The sequence below is a fragment of the Lissotriton helveticus genome, chromosome 5_1 (assembly GCF_964261635.1).
Source record: "Lissotriton helveticus chromosome 5_1, aLisHel1.1, whole genome shotgun sequence".
Lineage (NCBI taxonomy): Eukaryota > Metazoa > Chordata > Amphibia > Caudata > Salamandridae > Lissotriton > Lissotriton helveticus.
The window spans coordinates 338435642-338459674 of NC_136065.1; the positions used below are offsets into that span (position 1 = coordinate 338435642).

Below are 24033 nucleotides of genomic sequence, written 5' to 3' on the forward strand. Positions count from 1 at the left end.
AGAATAGTGCAAGTTTTCTTTTAAAGTGCTAGTGCCACTGTCTAATTACATCACATGGGATGGCCATGGAAAAAAGACTAGTAAAATACATAGTATATCATCGTGGAAAAAAAATAATTAATTATATACTTTTAAGCAACGACGATTAAAAGAATGGCTTATTGAGGGGATATAAATATATGTTAAAATCAATTAAAACATACATTAATATCTACAGTATCAATTCCCTGCATGTTGCAAAAATATATGTGCAATATCCAAAGTGACGTATACCCAAGTAGTGCTCATATATATATCAACCAGGATACACGCGCAGCTACCAGCAACGTGAGACCAGCCACACCATCGCACTCTTCAAAGGCTTTATTCTTGGCAAAAGCAGCATGACGCGTTTCGAGGTACAGACCCTCTTAATCATATGCTTCAAGTCAATGGTGGGTTCGTTAGCTTATTTCAAACGTGGCTTGGGCATTGAAGAAGGACTAACGTCCGTTACTTTTAAAGAGGCAGTCCATTATTCTGTATGTTTCGGCAAATAAATTCGTTCAGTTAAGGTTTTAAAGTACTTTTATAATTCTTTTGACACGTTAAGTACACAGGTTTCAATAATGTCATATTGTTCACCTTAACTTTCAGCCGTTCCGCAGTTTCATTTCATCACCGGACTGCAAGTCCCACAATGCCTCTTGTCGGTAAACCAACTTCCAATTTTACTCCAATGCAGCTCTTGGCAAACTTCCCAAATGTTACCCCAACACTCTCCAAAAGCCTTCACAGGTTTAGTACCATTTTCGGCTGCATTACGATGGTCAGGGCGACATTGGTGAATTCTGCAACCACCGTTGTTCGTTGTTCCTTGCCATACAACATTCCTCGGTACGACGTGCTTAGGGAAAATCCCTATTGGCAAACTCTGGCATATTCCAAATGATCAATTCAAAGCATACTCTCATAACTTCCTTGTGGCGAAAAAGAGAGACGGACCCAAACTGCTCAGGCAGGAAAATATTTATTGCTCTTTCCCTCTGTGACTCGTTTCGAGCACGCTGTGCCCTTGATCACACTGAAAATGTAGCGTCCGCCATTGTTTTTATGTTTGCTAGGTGTCCAACCCACTCGTGAGTCACATGACCACTCACAACAACATAAAAAAATACTTCACACATAGGCATAGCAGTTGCATAAACCATGTGAAGAAATGCTAGAATAGCAAGGCAGTTTGAACTTCGTAAACAGCGTAAATGCTTAAATATAAAGTGACAATGCCAAAAATAAATATATAAAAGCATTCAATATAAAAGATGTTCTAGTGCCATTATGGAACGTATGACTGACCCAATTACATAAATAAAATTCATTAGATCAATAAATTAATAAATATGTAAACCATCATTGTGCAAAACATCGCAATTTGTGCAAATTCTGCTAAAATATGGGTCTCCAGTATAGCAGCTTCTATATCTAAGTATAATGCTTTACAGATCCAAGTAAGAACATGCATATACATCAGTTTAAATGGAATCATGAAAAAAATATTTTTGTCTGCATAAATGCATTGAGTACATTGCCCACTAATTTGTCACCAAAAAATGAATCGTCATATTGGTATTTGGATAAACTGTCTGAGTAGATTCTCATATGTAAACAAGTATTGATAATAAAGCGCTAAAGTGCTCCAAAATTACCTTAGAAAATTGTGTTGAAAATTTAAAAAAAAGTTGAATAAAAAAACACCTAACCTACACATCTATTGAAAGACCATATTATCAACGTAATATTGGTTAAAAACCGGGAGTTTCGCTATAAACCGTCTTCAAAATTACGTCTAAAAAAGACTAAATGTAAATATCCCCTAATGCATCCCAAAATTAAAATTTACACTCTCTTTTATATACGTGCAACTAATGCCATGATCTTCCATCCTGCATGATATTGTGAATCTTAAAGTATCAGAACCTGATAGAAAAACTGCTCCCTTGAGTATAAAAACAACCTGATTCGTAATGCTCATAGATAGTTGTACATATCTTCAGTAGTGTTTAACCCATTTGGAGCCTTGCTGTCTAATTCAAGAATTATACGTGTCTCAAATTTTCTTAATAGTATTTCTCTGTTCCCGCCCCTTCTAAGTGGGGCAACTGCATTGATCACGTAATATGAAAGACATTTCAGATCATTGTTGTGTACAGCTTTGAAATGTCTAGCGACCGGATATGCATTGTCATTGTTTACAATCGCCCTGAGATGCTGCAGAATTCTGACGTGCACCTGCAGCTTTGTGCTTCCCACATAGCGCAAGCCACAGGTGCATGCCAGAACATATACAGCATACTCAGTTCTGCAGCAATAGCTACCTTTAATGACCATACTAATATCTGAAATTGGAGTATTTTAATAAGTGGTGTTAATGCCGAACTTGCAAGCTCGGCATGAAGAGCATTTATGGAAGCCTAGTCTCTGTTTGAGCCATGTATTAGATGAGTTCAATTCTGGGCTCATTTTCACTAGTTGGCTTCGCATTGATCTTGGTTTCTTGGTTTCCTGTATGTGATGACTGGTAACTCAGGAGGTCTACTGGCTAGCACTCCATCAGTTAGAACTATGGGCCAATTTTTTCTAATGATCGACTTCATTTTCCTCTCTTGCTTGCTAAAAGTCGTAATGAGGCGAGGACTGTCCTCCTCATTTGTGTTGCCTCCATTTTCATTCTTTGGGAGTAATAGAGACTCTCTAGGCCTCTCTTGTGCCTTACTGAGAACTATTTCACTGTATCCTCTCTCTTTAAGTCTCACTAGCATTTCTTTTGAGCATCTGTTAAACTCTTGTGGTGTACTGCAGATGCGTTTGAGTCTTAGTAATTCGCCATAGGGTATGCTATCTGTGAGGTGTTTCAGGTGTCCGCTACTGGCATGCAATATGCTGTTCCCTGCTGTGGCTTTTCTGAATAGTGACGTTTCTAATTTGTGGTTAGTGACTGTAACTTGTACATCCAAAAAGTCTATTCTCTCACCACTTATATTAGATGTGAAGATGAGGTTGCTAGAATATATATATATATATATATATATATATATATATATATATATATATATATATATATATATATATATATATATATACAGACATAGGTATTCAAAGTAACTCCTGAGATTATGGCAATTACAAGTGAGTAATGTAGATAACATTTCGTAAATGCACTTTATAAGATATCTCATGGGAGGTTCAGTACTGTGTATAGAATTGTAACATAATGCGAATTTTTGCACTAGTCTAATTTGCACACATATGGTTGCACATCGTCACTTTAGAGGTTTAATGTAATTTCGAGAGAGTTGGTCTCTTGTCACGTGATTTTAACATAAAACCAACATTTATGGTTATGAAGTGGATTGGTAGAAGGTGGATATACCTTTTAAATAATATCTCCTTCCCACAACAACAAGCTACTAGACATGCATTTAGTAAATTATTAATTTTAGAGGTATTAGACCTTTATTGCAGTCTTGAGGAGCAAGCAAACATAAAAAACGAATTGTTATTTAGTATGTTGGAAAATGTATTCTACATTTATGAATTGCCAAAAAGTTGTTGTTACTCCGACAGTATTTCTTCCACTTTCATTACATTGACAGGCACGTGAGATGTTTCACTATGGTGTTTGTCACTTTAAATTTGACTCACGAATCTGTGCAATTTGTCGAGTGAACAAGCGGCTGAGGCTGCGATACGCGTCTTGACGTTGCCAGCTCAATAAATCGTCTTTAAGCACCAAATCCGTGTCCGTGTCCAACTTTGCGGCAGGTGGCGCGAGGAGGAAAGCGAGCGCTTGCTGCATCTGGCGATATCTCATATATATATATATATATATATATATATATTTCAGAAATTGTAATGTTGCTGGAGTTTCAAATAGAGATGAGCATTATTGGTGTATACCTTAAAAGATAGCACTATAGCTAATGCTTATTAATTTAAATAAAAACTAAAAAAAAAGAATGAATGCAGTTGCTCAAAGTTTTTCTGAGGAGCCCGCCGCTGGTGCTACTGGAGGGAATACCAAATAACAAGGCTGCCTAATTCTGATTGGAACTCATGCTCCCATCTTCCATCATCCTACACTTCCTGTCTATTTATCTCACTATTACAGGTCAATCGTATCCCTTCTTTTTCTGTCCCTTTTTTGTCTCTGTTTTCCTATATTTTTCCACCCCCTTCCTATCCTGTCCTTCTCTCTTGCTTTGTGTCGCAATCTGACAACAGAAAATAAGTTCTGGTTTCCAAAAATGAGTGTGGGTTGCTACCACCTGCCCGCAGAGCCAAAATCTCCTCTCTGACACATGTGGTCTCAGAATCTTCAATTCAAGTGCTGTGAAGTGACTCATCATTTCAACAGCAGCAGCAGGGTAGAAGTTGAGGTCTGGACTTGAAGATGATCTCTTGAAGCCATGCTTTGGCTGCCTTCTACCACCTCTGCATGAGCTGTCCAACCACAATGACTAAACCTGATTGCAGACTGCAATTTGTGGCTCAGATGACAACACTTTCAAAACCACTTGCTCACAGGCCAGTACTTTTCTTTTTAAAAGGGACAGACCTGCGAGTTTTTTTCCTTTCCGAGCTAATGACCTTGGCAATTAAGAATTCTAGTAGTCTGTGAAACAGATGAGCTGTTCAGTTAGTTAATGATTTTCATGTGGTGGTTTAATTTGCAAACCCACACCTGAAAATATAAATACATATTTTTTAATGCTACCGCCTCTGTTTACATTTATTTAAGGGCCTGAATCCTACCACAAACACAACCTTTAAAGAACTTATTTTATACATCTTGATTCTAACCAAAAATGTTATGTCGCTACATTTTTTCCCTCCTTTCTCAAGCATCCCTTATGTTTAATGCTGATGTGACAGTACTGGCTTGCATAGAACCAGTCACCTATATATCACGTTAGATTCAAGTAGGCTACTTCTGTCCATTCCTAATGTCATGTTAGAGCAGGATGTCCACTCTTTCAACATGGCTGCTTACTCATTGACTGCTTGGTTACAGCAAGTTCTATGTTCATCTCACTACATTGACCACGGCGTGTTCACGGACACCCCCACTACTGACACTCTGTGGGCAAAACGAAACTGCAGACACATTCAAATTATAGGATAATTGATTAAGATAAAGAGGCAAGTAATAATGTAAAAAACATGTAACATAACTTATTTTACCTTTCAGCGCATCATAAAATTCGGAGACTGCTCCTTTCATTGCTTCATCAAAGGGACAAGAGAGGTCATGGTGTATGGGCGGGGAAAAGGGAGGTATCATCAGACTTCCTTTTACAAGGAAGCCTTTTTCTGGTTGAAAAGTGCTCAAAACAGGGCTCGAGTAATTTCTTGATCTCGTTTTTTGGTTCAGACTGGTATAGGACTATCTTCCTCCACATGCCTCCTCTTATGGTGTATAGTGTCACATCATCTTATGCTTTCTATGTGTGTGTTCTCACTTTGCATTGAGCCTTCAGACCGTGCTCTATTCATGATAGGCCCGTTGATCCCACATACGGTTTTCCCGGGTGCGGGAACATTGAACCCTAACAGCTGTCAGGCCTCTTCCCCTGTCCCTGGCCAAACCTCTTTCTGTGGCATGGGGGTTCGGGAGAGAATTCAAGGCTCCCTCCTTCCAGGGCACTTCCCCCCCTTTTCCACCCACCTCCCTCCACTGCTACCCGCATAACAGCCTCTGTATCTCATGTGGGCCCATTGCTTTTAGGTTGCCTTTTCTGTGCCTTTTGATTAATTTCATATTTATGTTATCTTTTCTGTGCCATTTGATTAATTTCATATTGGTGTTCGCTGGAAAGTATAATACTAACCTTTGAAAACACTGGCATAGGGAGAAGCGTACCCAACACCCGTAATATTATAAACAGCTGGGAGGTGATTACCGGAGAACCATTGTGTTTAGTGTATTGCTTTTATGCTGTAGCATACCACCTCTCCTGCTATACACTGGAACCGACAATTACCTGATGCACCTATCTGCTGTAGACCACTAGAACCCAAAGGGTGCTGGTTTTAAACGGCAGTGGCCCACCGCCATTGGCATCATGGTTATGGTCTAGTTTAATATATCCAGAGACAAATTGTTACAACTCCGTTGGTTACATTTCATGATCACAGATTGAAAGACCGGTCTCTAGATATGTTGCATCTTCGCAGAGACCATCAGTATTGTGTGCACTGTGTGGATTTTTCCTTGGTAAACAATCATGTCCAGTAGTTGAAGGCCAGGTGCACACGTACGTATGGAAGTACAGAAACACGTTTATTGCGTTTGCATTGTCTCAGCTGTTTCTTACTTCCTCGTTTGTATCTCACCAATCTCTTTAAGTAAACCTGATGTGGCTTTTCTGGTCGTTTGTTGATGAAATCTATGATACATTGAATCGTGGGTGTGTTCTTGTGCACCCAGCCAAGAATAAATTCTAGGAAAACCGCTCCTTGAATGCCAGAGTAGTACAAAGAAATGCTACTGACTTGGTACACTGCTTCTGCTACATAATACCAGGAAGTGGGTGCTTGGGTAGAATGATACGTGTGCACACCTGTCTATGAACAAATCCCATGTTAGAATATTTGAAGGTAGGCCTTTATCTGGAGCCTTGTCTTTTACGGGACGCTTCTGTTATTTCCTGTTTTGCATATTAAAATATTTCAAGGTAGGCTTTCATCTGGGGCCATTGTTTTGCATGGGTACTTGTGTTATTTCTTATTCTGCAAATTAAAATATTTGGAGGCAAGTCTCATGTGGACCCTTGCCTTTTATAGGGCTACTTCTGTTATTTCCTATTCCACATTAAAGTGTCTAGAGGTAGGCCTTCCTCTGTGACCTTTTCTTTTTCAGGGATAATTCTGTTTTTTCTTATTTCGCATATTACATTTTGGTGGTAGGCCTTCGCCTGTGACCATGTCATCTACATGGATACTTCTTTTATTTCCTACTCAAGCATCAGCACGACCTCTTCACGTTATTGGACTTACACAAACCTGATCTCCTATTTCTTACCGAGACCTGGTTTTGTGATAGCTCCCTCCCCTCCCTACTGGCAATGCTCCCTCCATCCTATTATGCTCTTCGAGCCGATCGTTCTCCCGGCAAGCCAGGAGGCGGAGTCGCACTGATTGCCCACAAAGAAATTATTTTCCAACCTCTAGTTTTTTCCCCTTTGGGTTCATCAGATTGTTTAGTGGCCCGCTCACTTTCCCTCACTTCCCCACTTACCTGTGTCCTTATTTACCGACCCCCCTCCTCCCCTCAACTATTTCTTTCAAGCTTCCAAGACTTGGTGGCTACCCTAGTAGTTAACCATTCGTCCATTGTTGTTCTTGGGGACTTTAACTTTTGGCCCTCCGACCCCGCCGAGTGTACAGCATCCAAGGAGTTTTCGGAGTCGCTCCGTTCTCTTAATTTTACCTCCGCTGTTCACGCCCCTACCCACAGTCTGGGTCACACCCTCGACCAAATTTGGTTCCGAGATTGCCCGGTCACTTCACTGTCCATCTCCCCCTGCACCTGGTCTGATCATTTTCTTATTTCCTTTTCCTTATCCCTCTGCTCAGTTCTTAAACCTCCCCTAGTCAAAAACATCTGGGCGCGCTCATGGAACCGCGTGGACGTAGCCTCCCTGTCAGCCACACTCTCCGCGTCCAGCCCGGATCTTTTCGGGCTGTCATCTCTCGGACAAGCGGAATCCATCAATGGATGGCTGCGGGCCGGCTGTGATTTAGTCGCCCCGCTAAAGCGCATATCATCTAAGCGCCCTAAAGATGCAAACCGTTGGTTCAATGACGAACTGAAGATTCAAAAACTTAATCTTCGCCGAGCGGAGCGCCTCTGGCGGCGGGACTACTGCCCCACCCTAAGAAATCACTATATCACCCTTTCGGCCCTATACAAGAAATCCATTTTGGCAACAAAGAAGGCCTATTTCTCGTCCAAAATTCAGACCGCCGAAAATCGTCCCAGAGAAATCTTTGCCATTGTTCAAGATCTAGCATATTCTGATAGGGCCACACTTAAACCCTCTCCTTCACAGCTTCTCTGCGATTCCCTTAACTCTTTCTTCCTTGATAAAATCAGTGCGATTAAAGCCAATATTCCCTTCCCGTCCCCCTCCTTCATTAGCCCTCACTGTCCTCCAGTCGCTGCGCGTCTGGATTCTATCCCTCTTCTCACAGCAGACTCCTTCCTTTCTCTTCTCCCCCTGGTTAAGTCTGGCTCCCCTCTGGATCCCTGTCCAGCCCACATTCTGAAACAGATCTATTCTGCCTGCGTCTCACCACCCCTCACTTTTCTCAACAGTTCACTTTCTCAGGGCATTGTCACTCCTTCACTCAAATCGGCCGTAATCCTACCCATCTTAAAAAAAACCCGGCGCTGACCCTTCGGTTTCATCCAACTACCGCCCCATCTCACTCCTGCCTTTCCTGGCCAAGGTACTGGAACGCCATGTAGCAAGAACTTTGAGCACCTTTGTGGAAAGGAACAGCGCCTTGGCCCCCAGGCAGGCTGGTTTCCGCCCGCACACTCCACGGAGACCGTGGTTATATCGGTCCTGGACAACCTCAGGGAGGGTATGGACACTAGTCATCCCCAGGCTTTGGTCCTCCTCGATCTCTCCGCCGCTTTCGACACGGTGGACCATGCCATGTTACTTTCCCGTGTCGGAGCGGCGGGAATCAAGGGCTCGGCCTTGGTCTGGCTGTCCTCCTTCCTGAGTGGCCGCACTCAAGCAGTCCGCTTGGGTGACTATTCGGTGGACTTCCGGCCAGTACAGTGCGGGGTTCCCCAAGGATCCTCCCTTTCCCCTTTGCTATTTAATCTATACATTGCTCCTCTTATTTTTGCTCTTCAACAGCTGGTGGTCTCCGTTTATAATTATGCGGATGACCTCCAGCTCATTTTTTCTTTATCCTCCTCCCCTGCATCAATATCCAATTTTCACTCTGTTATGACCTTCATTCAGGACTGGATGAATCACAACCACCTGAAACTCAACCCCGATAAAACGGAGTTGGTGTTGACGGGTGGTTGCTCCAGTCCATGGTCCTCTCTCTTTTGGCCCCCTTCCTTAGGTCCCCCACCTACTCCCTCCTCCTCTGTTAAAACTCTCGGTTTCAAACTCAATGACCGACTCTCCCTTCACTCGCAAGTCAGTGCGGTTGTGTCTTCAGCTTTTCTTTCCCTCCGGACAATTCACAAAGTCTCTAGGTTCTTTTCCCCTTCTGCTCTCAAACTTATACTCCTGGCGATGGTGACATCCCGCTTGGACTATGGCAATGCCCTTTATTGTGGCATGCCGGCGTACCTCGTGAGGCGTCTCCAGCTGGTCCAGAACCAGGCGGCCCGCCTGGTTTTTAACTTATCTAAATCGCATCACGTCACCCCCCTCCTTAAATCCCTACACTGGCTTCCCATACAGCAACGTGCCCAGTTCAAGCTGGGCTGCATCATTTTCAATGTCCGGGCTGGCTCTGCCCCTGCCTTCATCACTTCTGCAATTCACTCTTACACCCCGTCTAGGGAGTTGCGCTCATCCACCCAACAATTCCTCGTAGTCCCCCGCTTCAAACGAAAAAAATGGGGAGGCTCCAAATTTTCTACTCTTGCCCCTGCCTTCTGGAACTCTCTCCCGATCCACTTGAGATCAAGCCCCCAGTATTCCCTCTTCCGCAAGGCACTTAAAACTTTTCTTTTTACTCAGGCCTTTCCTTCTTAAATGCCCCCCCTGGCTTCCTAGTCTTTTCTGTCCTTCGGGTTTTGTAGTACTGCATAGCGCCATGGAACCGCTTGGTGGACGTGCGCTCTAGAAATATTTTTAAACTCAAACTCAAACTCCACATCGGCAGTTTTTTCTGTAACCTGTGGGCTACATAACATATTTCAGTCCCATAAGTCTGCCTTGGTCCTTTCATCTTTCGAAGGGTGATTTATTGACCAGTCTTCAGTTGGGTAATAGCAATACCTGTCATTCTTGTGTAAACGGTCAGTATCACTGTTTTACTGTTCCATTGTCTATTATGTCAACATTTGTGAAGGAGGTTCCTATATTTGTTATATAGTACATATGCAAGGATAACCAGCTGGTTTACATTATTCATTTTTTAATATCAATAAATCAATCAGTAGATTTGTAGAGAGCTTCTTATCACCCGTGAGGGTATTCAGGCGCTGGCAGGGTCCCGTTAATTAGCCAAATAGCCAGGTCTGCAGGGACTTTCAAAACTCTGAAAGAGATCAGGAGTTCTGTAGATGAAAGGGTAGCTCGTTCCATGTCTCTGCTGTTAGGTAGGAGAAGGCGTGACTGCCACATCTGCTACGTCGGATGTGGGGGGTGAGGGTTAGAGAAAGAGGCACGGAGCGGAGGTGTCTGATGGGCTGATGGAAGTTCAAGTAGGCAGGCCCACAGTTGTGTAGGGCCTTGTATGCATGGGTCAGCAGCTTGAACCGGCCTCTTTTCTGTACAGGGAGCCAGTGGAGTTCCCTGAGGTAGGGGGTGATGTGGGTTCTACTAGGGCGATCCAGGACGAGTCTGGCTGCAGCCTCCTGCATGGTCTGTAGTCATCGGCGGAGGTGAGCTGTGATCTCTGCAAAGAGAGCGCTGCAGTAGTCCAGTCAGCTGGAGATGAGGGCCAGGGTGATTGTGCATCTTGAGCTTTGGGTAGCCACTTGAATATTTTACAACGCGGGCAGAGTATGAAGAAGCAGATGGAGGAAACAGAGTTGACTTGTGTCATCATGGTTAGCTTATTTTATTTATTTATTTAGGAAGCTTATAAAGGGCGCGGCTACCCCCGTCGGGGGTGTCCCGGCGCTAAGAATACAAGTTAATCACAGGGGGGGAATACCAGGTTCAAAACCAACCAACCTGAAGCTATAGAGGCTCGCCTGATCAGAGTTTGGTGAACAGCCAGGTTTTTAATTTGCGACGGAAAACTTGCTCTGACTCAGTGAACCTCAGGTCCAGAGGAAGGCTATTCCAGTACTTGGCCGCCGTCACGCCGAACGTTCTGCCGCCACTCCGGGTAAGCCTAAATCTGGGAACAATCAGTAAACGGAGGCTGTTGGATCTCAGTTGTCTTACTGACATGGATAATTTGAGTCTTTTGCTCAGGTAAGCCGGGCCAATTCCGTGAATGGCCCGAAAGGCAAGGATCAGAATTTTGAATTGAAGCTTGTTGTCCAGAGTAATGCCTAGGTGCCTAGCGTGGTCAGAAGGTGAAGGAATAGGTCCAAGTTCTGAGGGCCACCAGGATAAGTTCCATGGGGAGCTTTTGTTTCAGGAAATCAGTACCTCTGTTTTGTCTGAGTTGAGCTTCAGGCAATTGTCCGTAATCCAGTTGGTGACATCTGTCATTCAGTTGTGGAAGTTAGTCTTGGTGTTGATGGTGCCTTCGGAGAGAAAGAGGATGAATTGTGTGTCGTCGACATGAGATCTGATGTTGAGTTTGTGGGTTTCAGCGATACTGGCCAGAAATGTCATATAAGTGTTGAAGAGGGTGGGGCTGAGCGAGGATCCTTGGGGTTCTCCACAGAGGATTTCCTTGGATTCAGAGATGAAGGGGGGAAGGTGGACATTTGGTGTTCTCCCGGTGAGGAAAGAGGCGATCCATCTGAGAGCGGCTCCTTTGATGCCTATGTTGTGCATCCTTGTGATGAGTGTGTGGTGGAAGAACGTGTCAAAGCCTGCCGATTGGGAGTCGAGTAGGAGGTCTCATTCCAGATGTGATGAAAGTTGTTAATTGATGACTTTTTCTAATACTTTGGCCAGAAGCAGGGAGATCGTTTAGTAGTTGTTGAGTTCACTGAGGTCTGCCGTTCGTTTGACTTCTTTGTGTTTCCAGTCCTCAGGGAAAGTGGCCGGGGCAATTGGGGTGTTGAACAAGGTGGTGAGTAAATGGCTGATTCTGACTTCACCTAGGTCGAAGATGTGGTGAGTGCATGTGTTGTTTGGGGCCCCTGAGTGGACCTAGTCCATGATGGAGGTGGTGTACTGTGGGGGGAGCTGGCTTCATTCGGTTAGTTGGATGTCTGTGGGGGCAGAGATGTTGTTGTGTTGCTTGAAGAAGGCATTGGCTTTGGGCTGGAGTTTGAGGTTTCAGTGATCTTGGCATGGAAGAAGTCTTCAAAGTTGTTGCAGAGTTCCTATGAGGGGGTAATGTTGTTTGTTGGAGCTGAGGGGTTGGAGAATTCTTTGATGATGCTGAAGAGTTCTTTGCTGTTATTGAAGCTTAATTCAATGCGTGAGGCTAAGGCCTTTTTCTTTGATTCTCTCGACTGTGTGGTAGAGGATGAAGGCTAATTTTGAAGGCGGTCTTGTTGGTCATGTCCTTGCTGGTGCGCCATCACATTTCCAGTTGTTTACAGTGTCGTTTAGTGGTTCTGAGGTCTTCAGTGTACCAGCTAGGTTGTTTGGTGGACCTTCTGTGGATGTTGTTGCCAATGGGAGCGAAGCGGTCAGCGCAGTTGGTGATCCAGTTGTTGAAGTTTGATGTTCTGGTGTAGGTTGTTGGAGAAGATAGGGTGGGTGGTGTTGAGAGCATTGATTCATGTGTCCTTCGAGACTATGCTCCAGCTGCAGTGGGGGTCATTGGGCAGACTGGGGCAGAGGTCCATGAGCTGATGATGTTTAAGTGGACGATCCATATGAGTTCCATGGTGTAGCTGTACCTGATGCGGTCGCTGGTGGTGAAGTTGGGGTCTAGCGTGTGACCTGCGGTGTGCGTGGGGTCATGGATGAGTTTGGTGAGTCTAATGTTGTTCATGCTGTTGAGAAGGTTGGTAGTGTTGATACCATTGTGGTCGTAAGGGAAGCAATGAAGTTGCAGAACGCTGGATGTGGTTCCGGAGAACTGTAGTCAAGGGTGCCCCTGGTGGTGGTTTTTGCTGTCTGTTTGGAGTGGGAAGTTGAGGCGTTACATGGCTGGGGTGGTGTCATTGATATTGGGGTATTGGATGAATTCCTTGTGTATGATGGCGATCGCTCCATCAGGCTTCTTTATGGGGTCGTGGTGAGTGATCTTGTATCCTTCGGGTATTGCAGTAGCAATGTCAGGCGCGTAAATGTGGTTGAGCCAAGTCTCAGTGAGGAAGAGGACGTGGAGTGGGACGTTGGTGATGAGGTCCCAAAGCTCGCTAATCTGTTTGTATAGTGAACGTGTGTTGGGAAGGGCTCATGCGAGTTGCTGTTTTTGTTCAGGTTATGTCTGTGGTTTGTTCAGGGTGGGGCTGGTGTGTGTCTGATCTGTGGCAGGTGAAGTGGCAGTGGGTGCAGGTGAAAGGTCCTACTGTGGAGCGTGGGTCAGTGCGGTGGCAGTGTTTGTTAGGGCATCCAGGGTTGCGGGTGCAGACCTCGGCGATGGTGTATCTGCGGGAGGTGGGAGGGCATGGAGTCATGGCGTTGGGCGTGGCGTGGCTTGCCTTTAGCGCCTCTGGTGCTGTTGCGCTGCATCCTGCATAAGTAGTACCTGGGGTGGATCGGGCTTCTGTTGGCGGTAAAGAATGTAAAAACGTGGTCGGAAAACCCAGGCAACTGCAGTTTTACTGGATCAGGCTGGAACTAGTAGGCCAAGTGAATTGTTATAAAATGTCATAAAAGCACGTCAAGTGAATTGTTCCACTCTGCTATACATTATTCAACATCTGTCCATAACAACAGCCCCGCTACTTGACGTTGCAATATAGCTACCATCTGCAAGGAAATCATTGTGTCCATGGAAATAGCAAAACGTTTGAAGCCTTATTTAGAAACGGACACTTAACTGTACTACCTCCAAAACCACCATGGAAGATCTATCCCGCCACCTCTGTATTTCCTAGCCCCATTTAGAGTGCCATCCAATTTATAGTGATCGATCTATTACCATTTCATACTCCACCATCTCTGATCAAGATTCTCAAAACCTCCCACTTGACCTATATTTTTTTTGGCGGGGCTAGACCAACTCCAATGGGCTACTTACACCAGCGACATGACGTACAAACCAGTTGCTATTTTATCCAAAAAAAAATTATTTTTTCTACGAAACCATTTATTTCATTATCTGTATCAGAAAGTTAAAAGCCATACATTATGTTCATAGTTTTTTTCATTTTTCTTTTTTGACATCTGTGTTATTCAGTTCATTGATAAAGAGACAGTCTTTATGAACATTTTCATCCAAGTAAAAGATCTTTTGTATATAACCCCTATAGATCCACCACATACACATACTAGCCTCTCGCATCCACTTACTTACTCACTCATGCCATACAAATTATCATACCCACCATAATGGTCATACAAAGGACAAAGATGTTTTAGTCTTCGTGACCGTGTTGTGGGCTGGGTGTTTACACAGACAGGTCAAAACACGTTTCAGTGGTATTTGCCAAATTGTGACCACCTTCTTCAGGACTGCCAATGTTAAAAATTTTAGGCGAGTGGTTGGGGTATATCATCTAGGAAGAAAAGGGTTTTGTTATTAACCGCATGCGTGCAGCCGTTTTTCCCGCTGTATGCGGCAATTTGCGAATTACCGCGTTACATGACGAGCTCAGCTCGTCATCAGCACACGGTAGGTATCGCTGATGACGAGCTGAGCTCGTCAGCATGGAAGGGGTTAAACCACTGCGAGATGAGTCCATATGATGTTAGCATCCGTATTATTGGGCCTCTCTCCCAGGAGGTCTTTATTTTGCACTGATATCAATGATATTACACTGCAACGATCTCCCTCCAAACTAGTATGATTTGCAAGAGGATTTGATAGGTTCCCCAACAACAATGGTATGGTTTCTCACCAGGGCCTGTTTATATACCTTCGACTATGTCGTACGATGTTAGGTCATGTTTAGTTTGACGGGTACATAGTATAGGTTGAAGAGATATGCGGAATTGTCTGAATCTCCAAATCGCCAGTGCAGTGTATAAACGGGAGAAGCCAGGTCTCATCCCCGTGCGAACGCGCGCTCTCCTCTGTTCTTGCGGTTCCTGCCGGACCGTTTTGTGTTGTGTCTGCCCTCGGTCCCCTCGGTTGTCCCCTGGGCCCGGAGGGTTTTGTTTCCTTCTTTCCCTCCGGTCGTTGGATATGGGGTGGATTCTGCTCTCTAGCTGTTGGTGGTCCGACGTGCATTGTTGCTGTGTTTGCGTTGGACTGCACCTTTTTGCTGCTGTGACATCTTGTTTGTTACTTTGGTGGTGTTGCCCTCTTTTCCTTCGATTCTATAGGCTGGGGCTGTTTCTTCCCTCTCGCCCTATACTGTCCGTCAGGCGGTCTTGGTGTCCTTGGACCGGACTGCTTCTTTTTGTTGTTTTGCCAGTTTGTTTGTTGCTTTTGGCTTTGCACATGTTCATGGATCATTACCAGGTGGTTTTGGATGGGGGGAGGGGGGGAGGTGCTGTGGCAGTTCTCGGGGCTGGTTCTTCCAGCTTGTGGTTTGCCTGTCTGGATTTGTCTTGGATCTTTGGCATCTCCTTCTTCTCATTGGTTTCTTGTGAGTTCCCGTGAAGCGGCTTAATTTGGGTATGTGCTCACTACGTAACTCCGGTGGCGAGGAAGATTTACTAGAAGGTGATCCCCTGGTTACTTACTGGTCCAGGGAAGGCTTGGCAGTTCGGGCTGAACTGTTCCCATGAGGCACAGGGTCAGACTGATTTGCATATAGCCATGTCTTAAGTGGGGTGGCAGAGTAGGCTAAAGAACGGGGATGGATTAAACCCAGATCTTTTGACTGGGTGTGAGTGTTTGATTGATTCAGATGCTCCGTCCATCACCACCCCCTTTTGTACTACTTACTGGTAATCTTCATTACTCAGAGTATAGTCTTTCTCGCCACATGAGATCCCATCCCTCCCTCCCTGTTTGGCTATCGGCTTCATGTGGTTCTTGGGGCTTGGTAGTTCTACAGGAAGTGGGGTGGGTCGGCCTTCCCCATATACTGGGTCATGGGTGACAGGGGTCGGCCATGTTGAGGAGGGATGGGAGGCATGGGATGCTAATTTGCTTTGGAGGGTTCTGGTGTGGAGCTAAAGCTCACTACGTAACTCATGTGGCGAGGAAGACTATACTCGTAGTAATGAAGATTACCGGTAAGCAACCAGGGCATTAACAAATCATTTGTGTGGTTTGTCTTTTAGAATGACCCATAAATTGTGATCTCTGTCAGGCGGTATAATGTAGGAGATTTAATTATAGGAAGGGAGCTCATCTGAGGCTTACACTTTAAGGAAAAAAGGAACATTTTACCTGGGGATATTACCAAAGGAAGAGAGCACAATGTGTTTCCTCTGCCTCCTACCACTTTCAGATATTAAGATATACAATGTTGAGGCTTTCAGTGTTAAAGAGTTTAGTGTTGGGATATTTGACATCAAGAGTCTCACTCGCGAACGTTTGATATTGAGACTTTGTTTGCCATCAATATCTCTCTCAGCTTGTAGCTGGAAAAATAATCTGGACAAATTATTCCTCCATATACTCTCCCATCATCAAGGCTTGACAGATCTCAGTAAGAGGAGCCAGATACAACACCTGTACATTTCAAAAAGAATGAAAACATGTCTTTGTCATAGGTTCAACAACAGCAGCCTTGTGTGGGTCTTCTTCAGCCTTGATGGAATGAAACCATTGGCATTACCTCCTTTTCAAGAATGAAAACCTTTCAGCCTCAAAATAGACTTTAAGGGAGGTCCCTTTCTAGAAGCAGATCTCCCCGTTGTTTTAGGCCAATGTAGCGTAGATGTAATTAGAAATTTGAGAATACAGACTCTGATAGGGGATGTTCTCCCCCTCCAGCTCCTTGATCCATACAGTAGAAGAATTTCTCAAGTCGACAGTACGCTGATTTCACATATTGTCACCAGAGTAGCAGAGGGCTGGTCAAGGTGTGAAATAAAAAAAAATATGTTTCTGGACTTGAGGGTAAAAGAGCTATAATATTAAATAAAACATAAGCATTAAAGGTCTCTAATTTTTAAATGCATTATACATTGCTTTTAGTTGTGCATTTCAAGAAAGGTAGTACATGGTAGAAGAACGGGGAAGGCATTGTAATTTGTATGTTCTTGGCAAACAAGAAGCAGCCTTATACCTAGAAGGAAGTTTGTGATGGAGTGAACAAGTTTGCCAAACAGATATTGGAATAAGAAAAAGCCAAACTTCATATGGGAAGTCACGTGAATTATGCAAACATGAAAAGAAAGGAGTTAAAATATGAATTTACTGACATGTTGCTATTTACTGGCGCAGGCGGCGCGCACCGAAAGCTGAGGTGGTTGCGTGATGCGGTCTATTGCCAAGAACAATTATCTACTTACTTTGACCTGATGCCACAGAGATCCCGCCTGAAAGACATCTGGGAGCCCCTATTAGCTTACTTTAAACAAAGAGACATCCCTCCTCCCGCCCACCTGTGACAGGGAGGGACGTGCCCAACGCAGACCCTCCAACCAGATTGGACAGTGCGCCAGGTGACCTGGATGGCCCCACCTCCGGCCCCCTGATAATCTAAAACCTCGGGGTGTGAGTGCAACCTGCGTACTATGTTTTCTTTCTCCATTAGCCGCCGCTGGAGGGAACACCGCTGCATAGTTTTTTCATATGATGGGCTTATTTCCATGTGGTCCTGGTTCAAACGTGATATGATGGAGTGATTATGTCTTTCCAAATCTACTGACTTTACAAATTACCCCCCCCCCCCTTTCTCCCCTTCACCCCTTCCCTTGTTACTTAGTGGCCATCACCTCACCGTTGCTTCTTTTATGAAATGACAACAAAAACTGTTAAAAAAAATATGGATTTACTGAGCAACACTTTGGGTTTTGCAGCCATCCCACGAGTCAATATTTGAGTTCTGCAGTAGAAAAACTGATAATTGGCTTTTAAAGGTGAAGTAACACTTTAGAGAATGTTCATAAGGATTTAGCTTGTACCCAGGAATCAATCTACTTTATATTAATTTCCCTATTTTATTTGAAATGTTTGTAAGAGGTTTGATTATCTGAGTTCAAGGACTCCATGCAAATGCCTGTACTTTCTTCTTACAGATCCTGAAAGAGATGAAGCCCCTGGTTTGGATATTTGTGCTGCAGAATTTGCCTGAAGTTGCCTATCTTGTGTATCTTCTATACACTGTGAGTGCATTAGTTGCTTGCCTGTATCTGGGAAAACCACAATAAGACTGTTTCTTCCAGCAGGTCAGGGACATCTTAAGGATTTTGGGGGCCCTGGGCCAAACATATTTTGGGGGCCCCTCTTCAGAACGGCTTTAAAATTATGATCCAATTTCAGCTCTTTCATGCTGTCTTTGACCAGGTCACTGACACACTTGTCCAAGTTCTTAGTGTGTTTACATCTAATGTTCAGGGATACTAATGTGTGTTTTCAATATTGTAACATAGCAGCAGCCCTCTAATATTGCTGCAAATGATCTGTGACACCTTCCCATTTCTTATATGTGAGGTCCTTTTTTGATCTAAAAGAAACGGTTTTATGGCTGTTGCATGAAACATAAACACATTATTCTGCAAATTGTCTGTAATATATTCTCACACACTACTCACATTAACAATAAATTAAAGGAAAACGATATTTAAAACACATTTAAGAATTTTTTACGGTACTCCGTACAAGACTCTGCAGAACAGCCTGTCTCTATCAAGGGCCCCCCTCAAAGGCAGGGGCCCTGGGCCAGAGCCCTCTTTGCCCATGCCTTAAAACGTCTCTGCAGCAGGTACCTGACACCATAGCATGGAGGTTTAGGCATGAGCCTTGAGAGGCATTAGCACTCGTGGACCCTGTGGGTGGGTACAGCTATGCTTGTACTCTGGCGTGTGCATTAGAAAAATACAGAAACATTGGGGATTCGTTGGAGCTCTGTCTGACACTCTCATGTATCACCTGGGACGTAAAACAGTAAAAATATCATCTGTACACTGCGGTTAATTGTGAAATGGATATATGGGAAACAGACATTTTCCGATGAGCCTTTGAGCTCTGGTACTCTATAGGGCTAATTCTAAAACAGAGTGCTTCTTTCACATTACAGGTATACAGTCTTCCCATGAGCATTTCTATTTTCACCTTCATTACTAAAGGCAGGAGTGTTGGGGTTCATTGCTGCTAAAAGAGATAGTGCATTTCTATAATGGCTGTATTATGACTAGACCAAAGTAATCTATAGAACATTAAGAGGTAAAAGATAGCCTTTTTAAAACAAATCTTCATCTATGTGGGGGTACCATACCCGAATTCTCACATTTTTAAAGCGAGAGAGGTCTTACACTGGGGAAAGGCAGGTTTAATTAAATAGCTCAACAATTCCTTGGCCACCGTGCTACCACTTGTATGTTAACATAACCACACATTTAGATTTGATTCAGACTGAACAGGTTTATGTTTTTCCCCCTTAGGTGATAAGCAGCTGGGGTCATGATAAAACCCACATACTGGAAGCAGCTGCTGTTACTGGCTCTTGCATCTCGGTCACCATTAAGTCTGTGCTTTTCTGGTCCTTATATCATGTCTACCGAAGCTTTGGCCAGGGCTTGCGAGAGAGGAGTGAGTACTTTGTTTTTTCTAATAATTTTGTAACACATCAACATGTCATTTTGTGGCATTTTTCCTGGTCTGCGATCTCAACTGATAAGAACAGTAGGTATGTCCCCTCTGCCAGGAGAACTCAGAGGTCATAAGTATTGGCTATTTCATTGTATTGTAATTGCATTTATATAGCGCTTACTACCCCTCACGAGGCCTCAAAGCGCTTTTTCAGGGAGTAGCACGCTACTCCAGGACCCATATGTGTCTGTCCTTTGACTTATTCCCCTTTCCCACTGGGAGTCCTTAGCACACGGATGAGCTACATTAAAGACATTATATTTAATACTGTAGCATATCCACCTCATTTCAATCACTTTGGACATGAGCATTCTCCAGAAAACTTCTACCTCTCTGGAAGACTTCTATTGATAATGTTTCAAAACCATCTTAAAATAGGTTCATGAGGAGACAATTTCATATAAATTAATTTTCTTGTGGCCTGTCCTCTGGCAAAGTTCCCGCCCACAGACCGCAAGCAAAGACCCTGTGTGTCAAGAGGACGCGATCATAAAACAAGGATCACACGCGGGGCAAAGGCTGTGAAGAGGAAACCTGAAGTCCTGGCAAGCAGATTAAAGGCATAGAGCAGGAGCAATAAACGGCAGCAGGCACATTTCAGTCCTTGGCGTTCAGGTTAAAATGGGGTCACAGAGGCCTCTGATGACCTAGCAACATAGTGGCCTGCTAACCTCACTATAACAACCCCCTTAGTTCCTAGCACCCTACTTACCATTACCATGGTTCCCTTCTTCGCCAATAACACCCACAGTGGTATACCTAGCTATTTCAGCTTTTTCACATATGTTCACAGCCTATCTTCTTCCTGGGTTGAAGGTGGGCTGAGTTATTTATATGCTCGCTCCTTCAGCTTGAGGGCAGGACTCTGTTAAAAGGGTTGGTAAAGGAGTTGGACCTCGGTCCCTAATGAAATCATGATCATATGGCCTATCTAGGCAACTGATCGAGAAAAGTCAGAAGTGTTGTATTAAGAGCTACATAAAAAACAAGTCATTATTACTGTTATACCCAAAGGCTGTTCAGTTTACCTCCACAGGACATAGTTCAGTAGAAAATATCTGTAATTGAGGTCTTTTTCATTAGACATTAAAAAAGGATTCTCTGTGTTGAAACGTATAATAGGTAATTGTGATAGGTTTTTCAAATCTTGCAGGCCATTGGCTGATGGATATTTTAAATTTCTGCTTTCTTTAGCTGGACACAAAATATAATATCGTTAAGAGCTATTTTAGAAACATAACAGTAACTTAGCAATAATAACATGTCAGGATTTTTCAAACCATTTTTTTCAGTTCAAGGTCTTTAAAAGAATAGCACCACAAGAAAACTGCAGGTTGTACAGAATTGCGCAGCCAGGCTACTGCACAACTTCACAATCAGCTAAGCCGGCGCTGAAATCAATACACTGGCAACCAATAAAGGAACGTATAATTTTTAAATCTTTGTGCATAGCGCACAAAACCCTATGGGGATTGGCCTAAAAATCAATCTCGCCCTTATGGCCTTTCACCGTCCCTCAAGATGCACGCGTTCAGCTAATCTGTTCCTGGCAACAGTAGCTAAAATCAAGAGAGCACGATCCAGAGGCCGTATGTTCGCCTACAACATACGACAAGACTATGGAATAAGCTCCCGACCTATCTCCGTTCATTGACCCATCATCTTTCATTTCCAAAGCACTAAAAACATGGCTTTTTCAGAACTTGCCTTGAGACTGTTCTCCGTCACTTGCTGTTGCTAGCGCTGGGATGCCTAAGGGTAGCCATGCGCTTTACCAAATGTGAATTAATAATAATAATAATGTAATACTTGAAGGTTTCAAAATTAACAGAAAAGACAACCCCCATTTCACACTAAGAGCCATAAAAATAAGATCAAAGACACCGGCAAAATACATAAATAACAGTATACCCAACAACGAACGGTATAACCAACATCCACCCCCAAATCATATTATTCATAAAGAATATTACATATCTACTCCTTGCAGAATGGCATCAGCTGAAAGGGGGCCAAGGGGAGTTTCAGGTCTACCATGTACTTTATTTTACCTAGGGGATCTTAGTGTCAGTGGCATTCACAGAGTCCACCATTCAATGTGACAGAAGGTATGGGTCTAGATTGGATGGGCATCAGTTGCCAGTAGACATCTAGTTGCTCACTGCAGGATGTTATGTCTCTCAAACAGTCTTTGAGTTTGTGGGTAGAGCCACAACTTGATTGTATCACCGCTCTGCCTTTTGCCAACATTAGTGCAGAGGTAGAATATTTCCTGACAACAGAAGGAATGTCCTTAACAGTGAGAAAGAGCCAGAGGAGGAATATAAGGGGCCATAGTAAGCCAATCATTCCAGTCATTGCTTCCTTCACCTCTTCCCTGAAGCTAGCGATTGTTGGACACAGCCATAACAGATAAAGGAACCTAGCATTCGGGTCTCTGCATTCAGCTCAAATTGAATTGTCTCTGAGGCCCAGTCACTGCATTGTTGCTAGAGCTTAATATATTGTATGTAAACATTTTATATGTATCAATGGTAGCCGATAATTATGTGAGAGGGCCTCAGTCTGGGAACAACCAAATTTGCATGGTCAGCTAACGGGCAGTCGATAGTTGCGAGCCACTTCTCTCAGGATGTATGGGTGCATTTGGGGGCCTCCTGTTGCATCATGGTATGTAAAAATGAATCTAGATTTCTTAGAGACTGGGAATCCTTTAGCATTGCCAAGTTCCTAAAGATGTAGGGAAGAGAAAGAAAGGCAAGCTTAGATGCTCCACCTGTTTCACAAAGCCTAACCATGTTTAATGGAGTGTGATTGCACACCACCTTTACAGCCGTTATTGAGAAAAAGGTATCAATCGGGTACAAGTCCTCAAGGTTGTGCAATAAAACATGTTTACGTTCTTTACCAGGTAAAAGCAAGTAACTTTAGATTAACTTGTTAGGGGTAAACTAGGATTATGGCAAGTGCTATTCCAGGAACATACAAATTGTCAACATGAGCTGTACGTTAGTACTTCTCTGTACTATTGGCGATGTGAAGGTTTTTAATAGGACCCTCTTTAGAACTAATTAAGTGTGTCTTTTTTAGGCTGCCCTATATAAATCATCCTACTCTCTACTGTCCTAATGAAGACCTGCATGCAAGGACCTAATTTACCTCATGCAACAGTCGGGTTGAAATGTCGACAATTATGACCATCCAAGCCTGGATTGAATGAATGAATATATATATATATATGCAAAATCACGTACTATACTTAGTACCACGCACTCCACACAGGAAATTATACTTAGTACTCCGTCCGTATGGTCATATTAGATTTTATTGATAACCATAAGCCAAAAAACAAACCCTACGCGTTTCGGCGGATAGCCGCCTTGCTCACGGGTAAAGCCCTACTACATGGCCATTGTTTATATTTCGTGCACGTGATTACACACAGACAGACAACATTAAGGATGAACTAACAAAATTATTTGGGGTTGGCCATCTTTGAACGGGTCGAAGTAACTCATAGTTCATGAACATACCATGTCAATTATTTAACATTGCAATTAAACGTCACAACAAATTCGTAATTCAAGTTAGTAATTCAAATTAAGCTAAGGGCGATATTGCATTAACAATAATCAAATTAATGTCAGTCTGCAATTAATTCCTAACATTAAGTAAAAAACAAAACAGACCAAGTGTCTGTAAATACACATTGAACCCGATACCTTGTACATGATAAAGAAAAATCTTATTTTCATTGCGTCACACTTTTGTGTAGTTGGGTAAGTACCTCTTATTTCCATAAGTGAGTTATATTTACCTTACAGGTTACGGGCATACGTATAACGTATGTTTACTAGATGGGATGTATGGTTAATCGCCCTTACGTGCGTATTTACATTGCATATGTGGTTCAGACACAAATCATGAGCCTCATAGTCATAAATCATCGATCAGGAATTCCCAAGTGGGATGGTAAAAATATGGAGCCCAAAAATTATACATTTCTGCCAAATGGCTCAAAGTAAAGCAATATATGAATCAAATTAATTAGTTATGTGAATTCCAAATGAATAAATCCAAGGTTGGAACTGAGTCCTAAGGTTACATGCCAATTATTAATAATCAGGACTAGACCGAATGTAAACCTATTCATAGATATGCAATGGCCGAGTCTTTGTGCTATGGCTAAGGATTTCATAAAATTAATGACACAAACTTAATATTTTAACAGATACATTCTTACTGAAATTACTCAATGCCACTTCGACAGTGTAGAAGAATCCAATGAATCAATCATGAATGTGTTACAAAACACCTATAAGCTTAATGTCGCTAATGCCCAAGTGGGTATCATAATTGTTCTCCATTGTAATTTATCTT

At 43.2% G+C, this 24033-nt stretch overlaps 1 protein-coding gene across 1 annotated transcript in view; it reads left to right on the forward strand.

Moving 5' to 3' along the window:
• Positions 1 to 24033, forward strand: part of LOC144754527 (uncharacterized) — a 207299-nt gene that overhangs the window by 160827 nt on the left and 22439 nt on the right. The window contains exons 7-8 of the mRNA XM_078642446.1: positions 18081 to 18167; positions 19446 to 19593. Coding sequence (XP_078498572.1) covers positions 18081 to 18167; positions 19446 to 19593 — 235 coding nt within the window. The remainder of the gene's footprint in view (positions 1 to 18080; positions 18168 to 19445; positions 19594 to 24033) is intronic.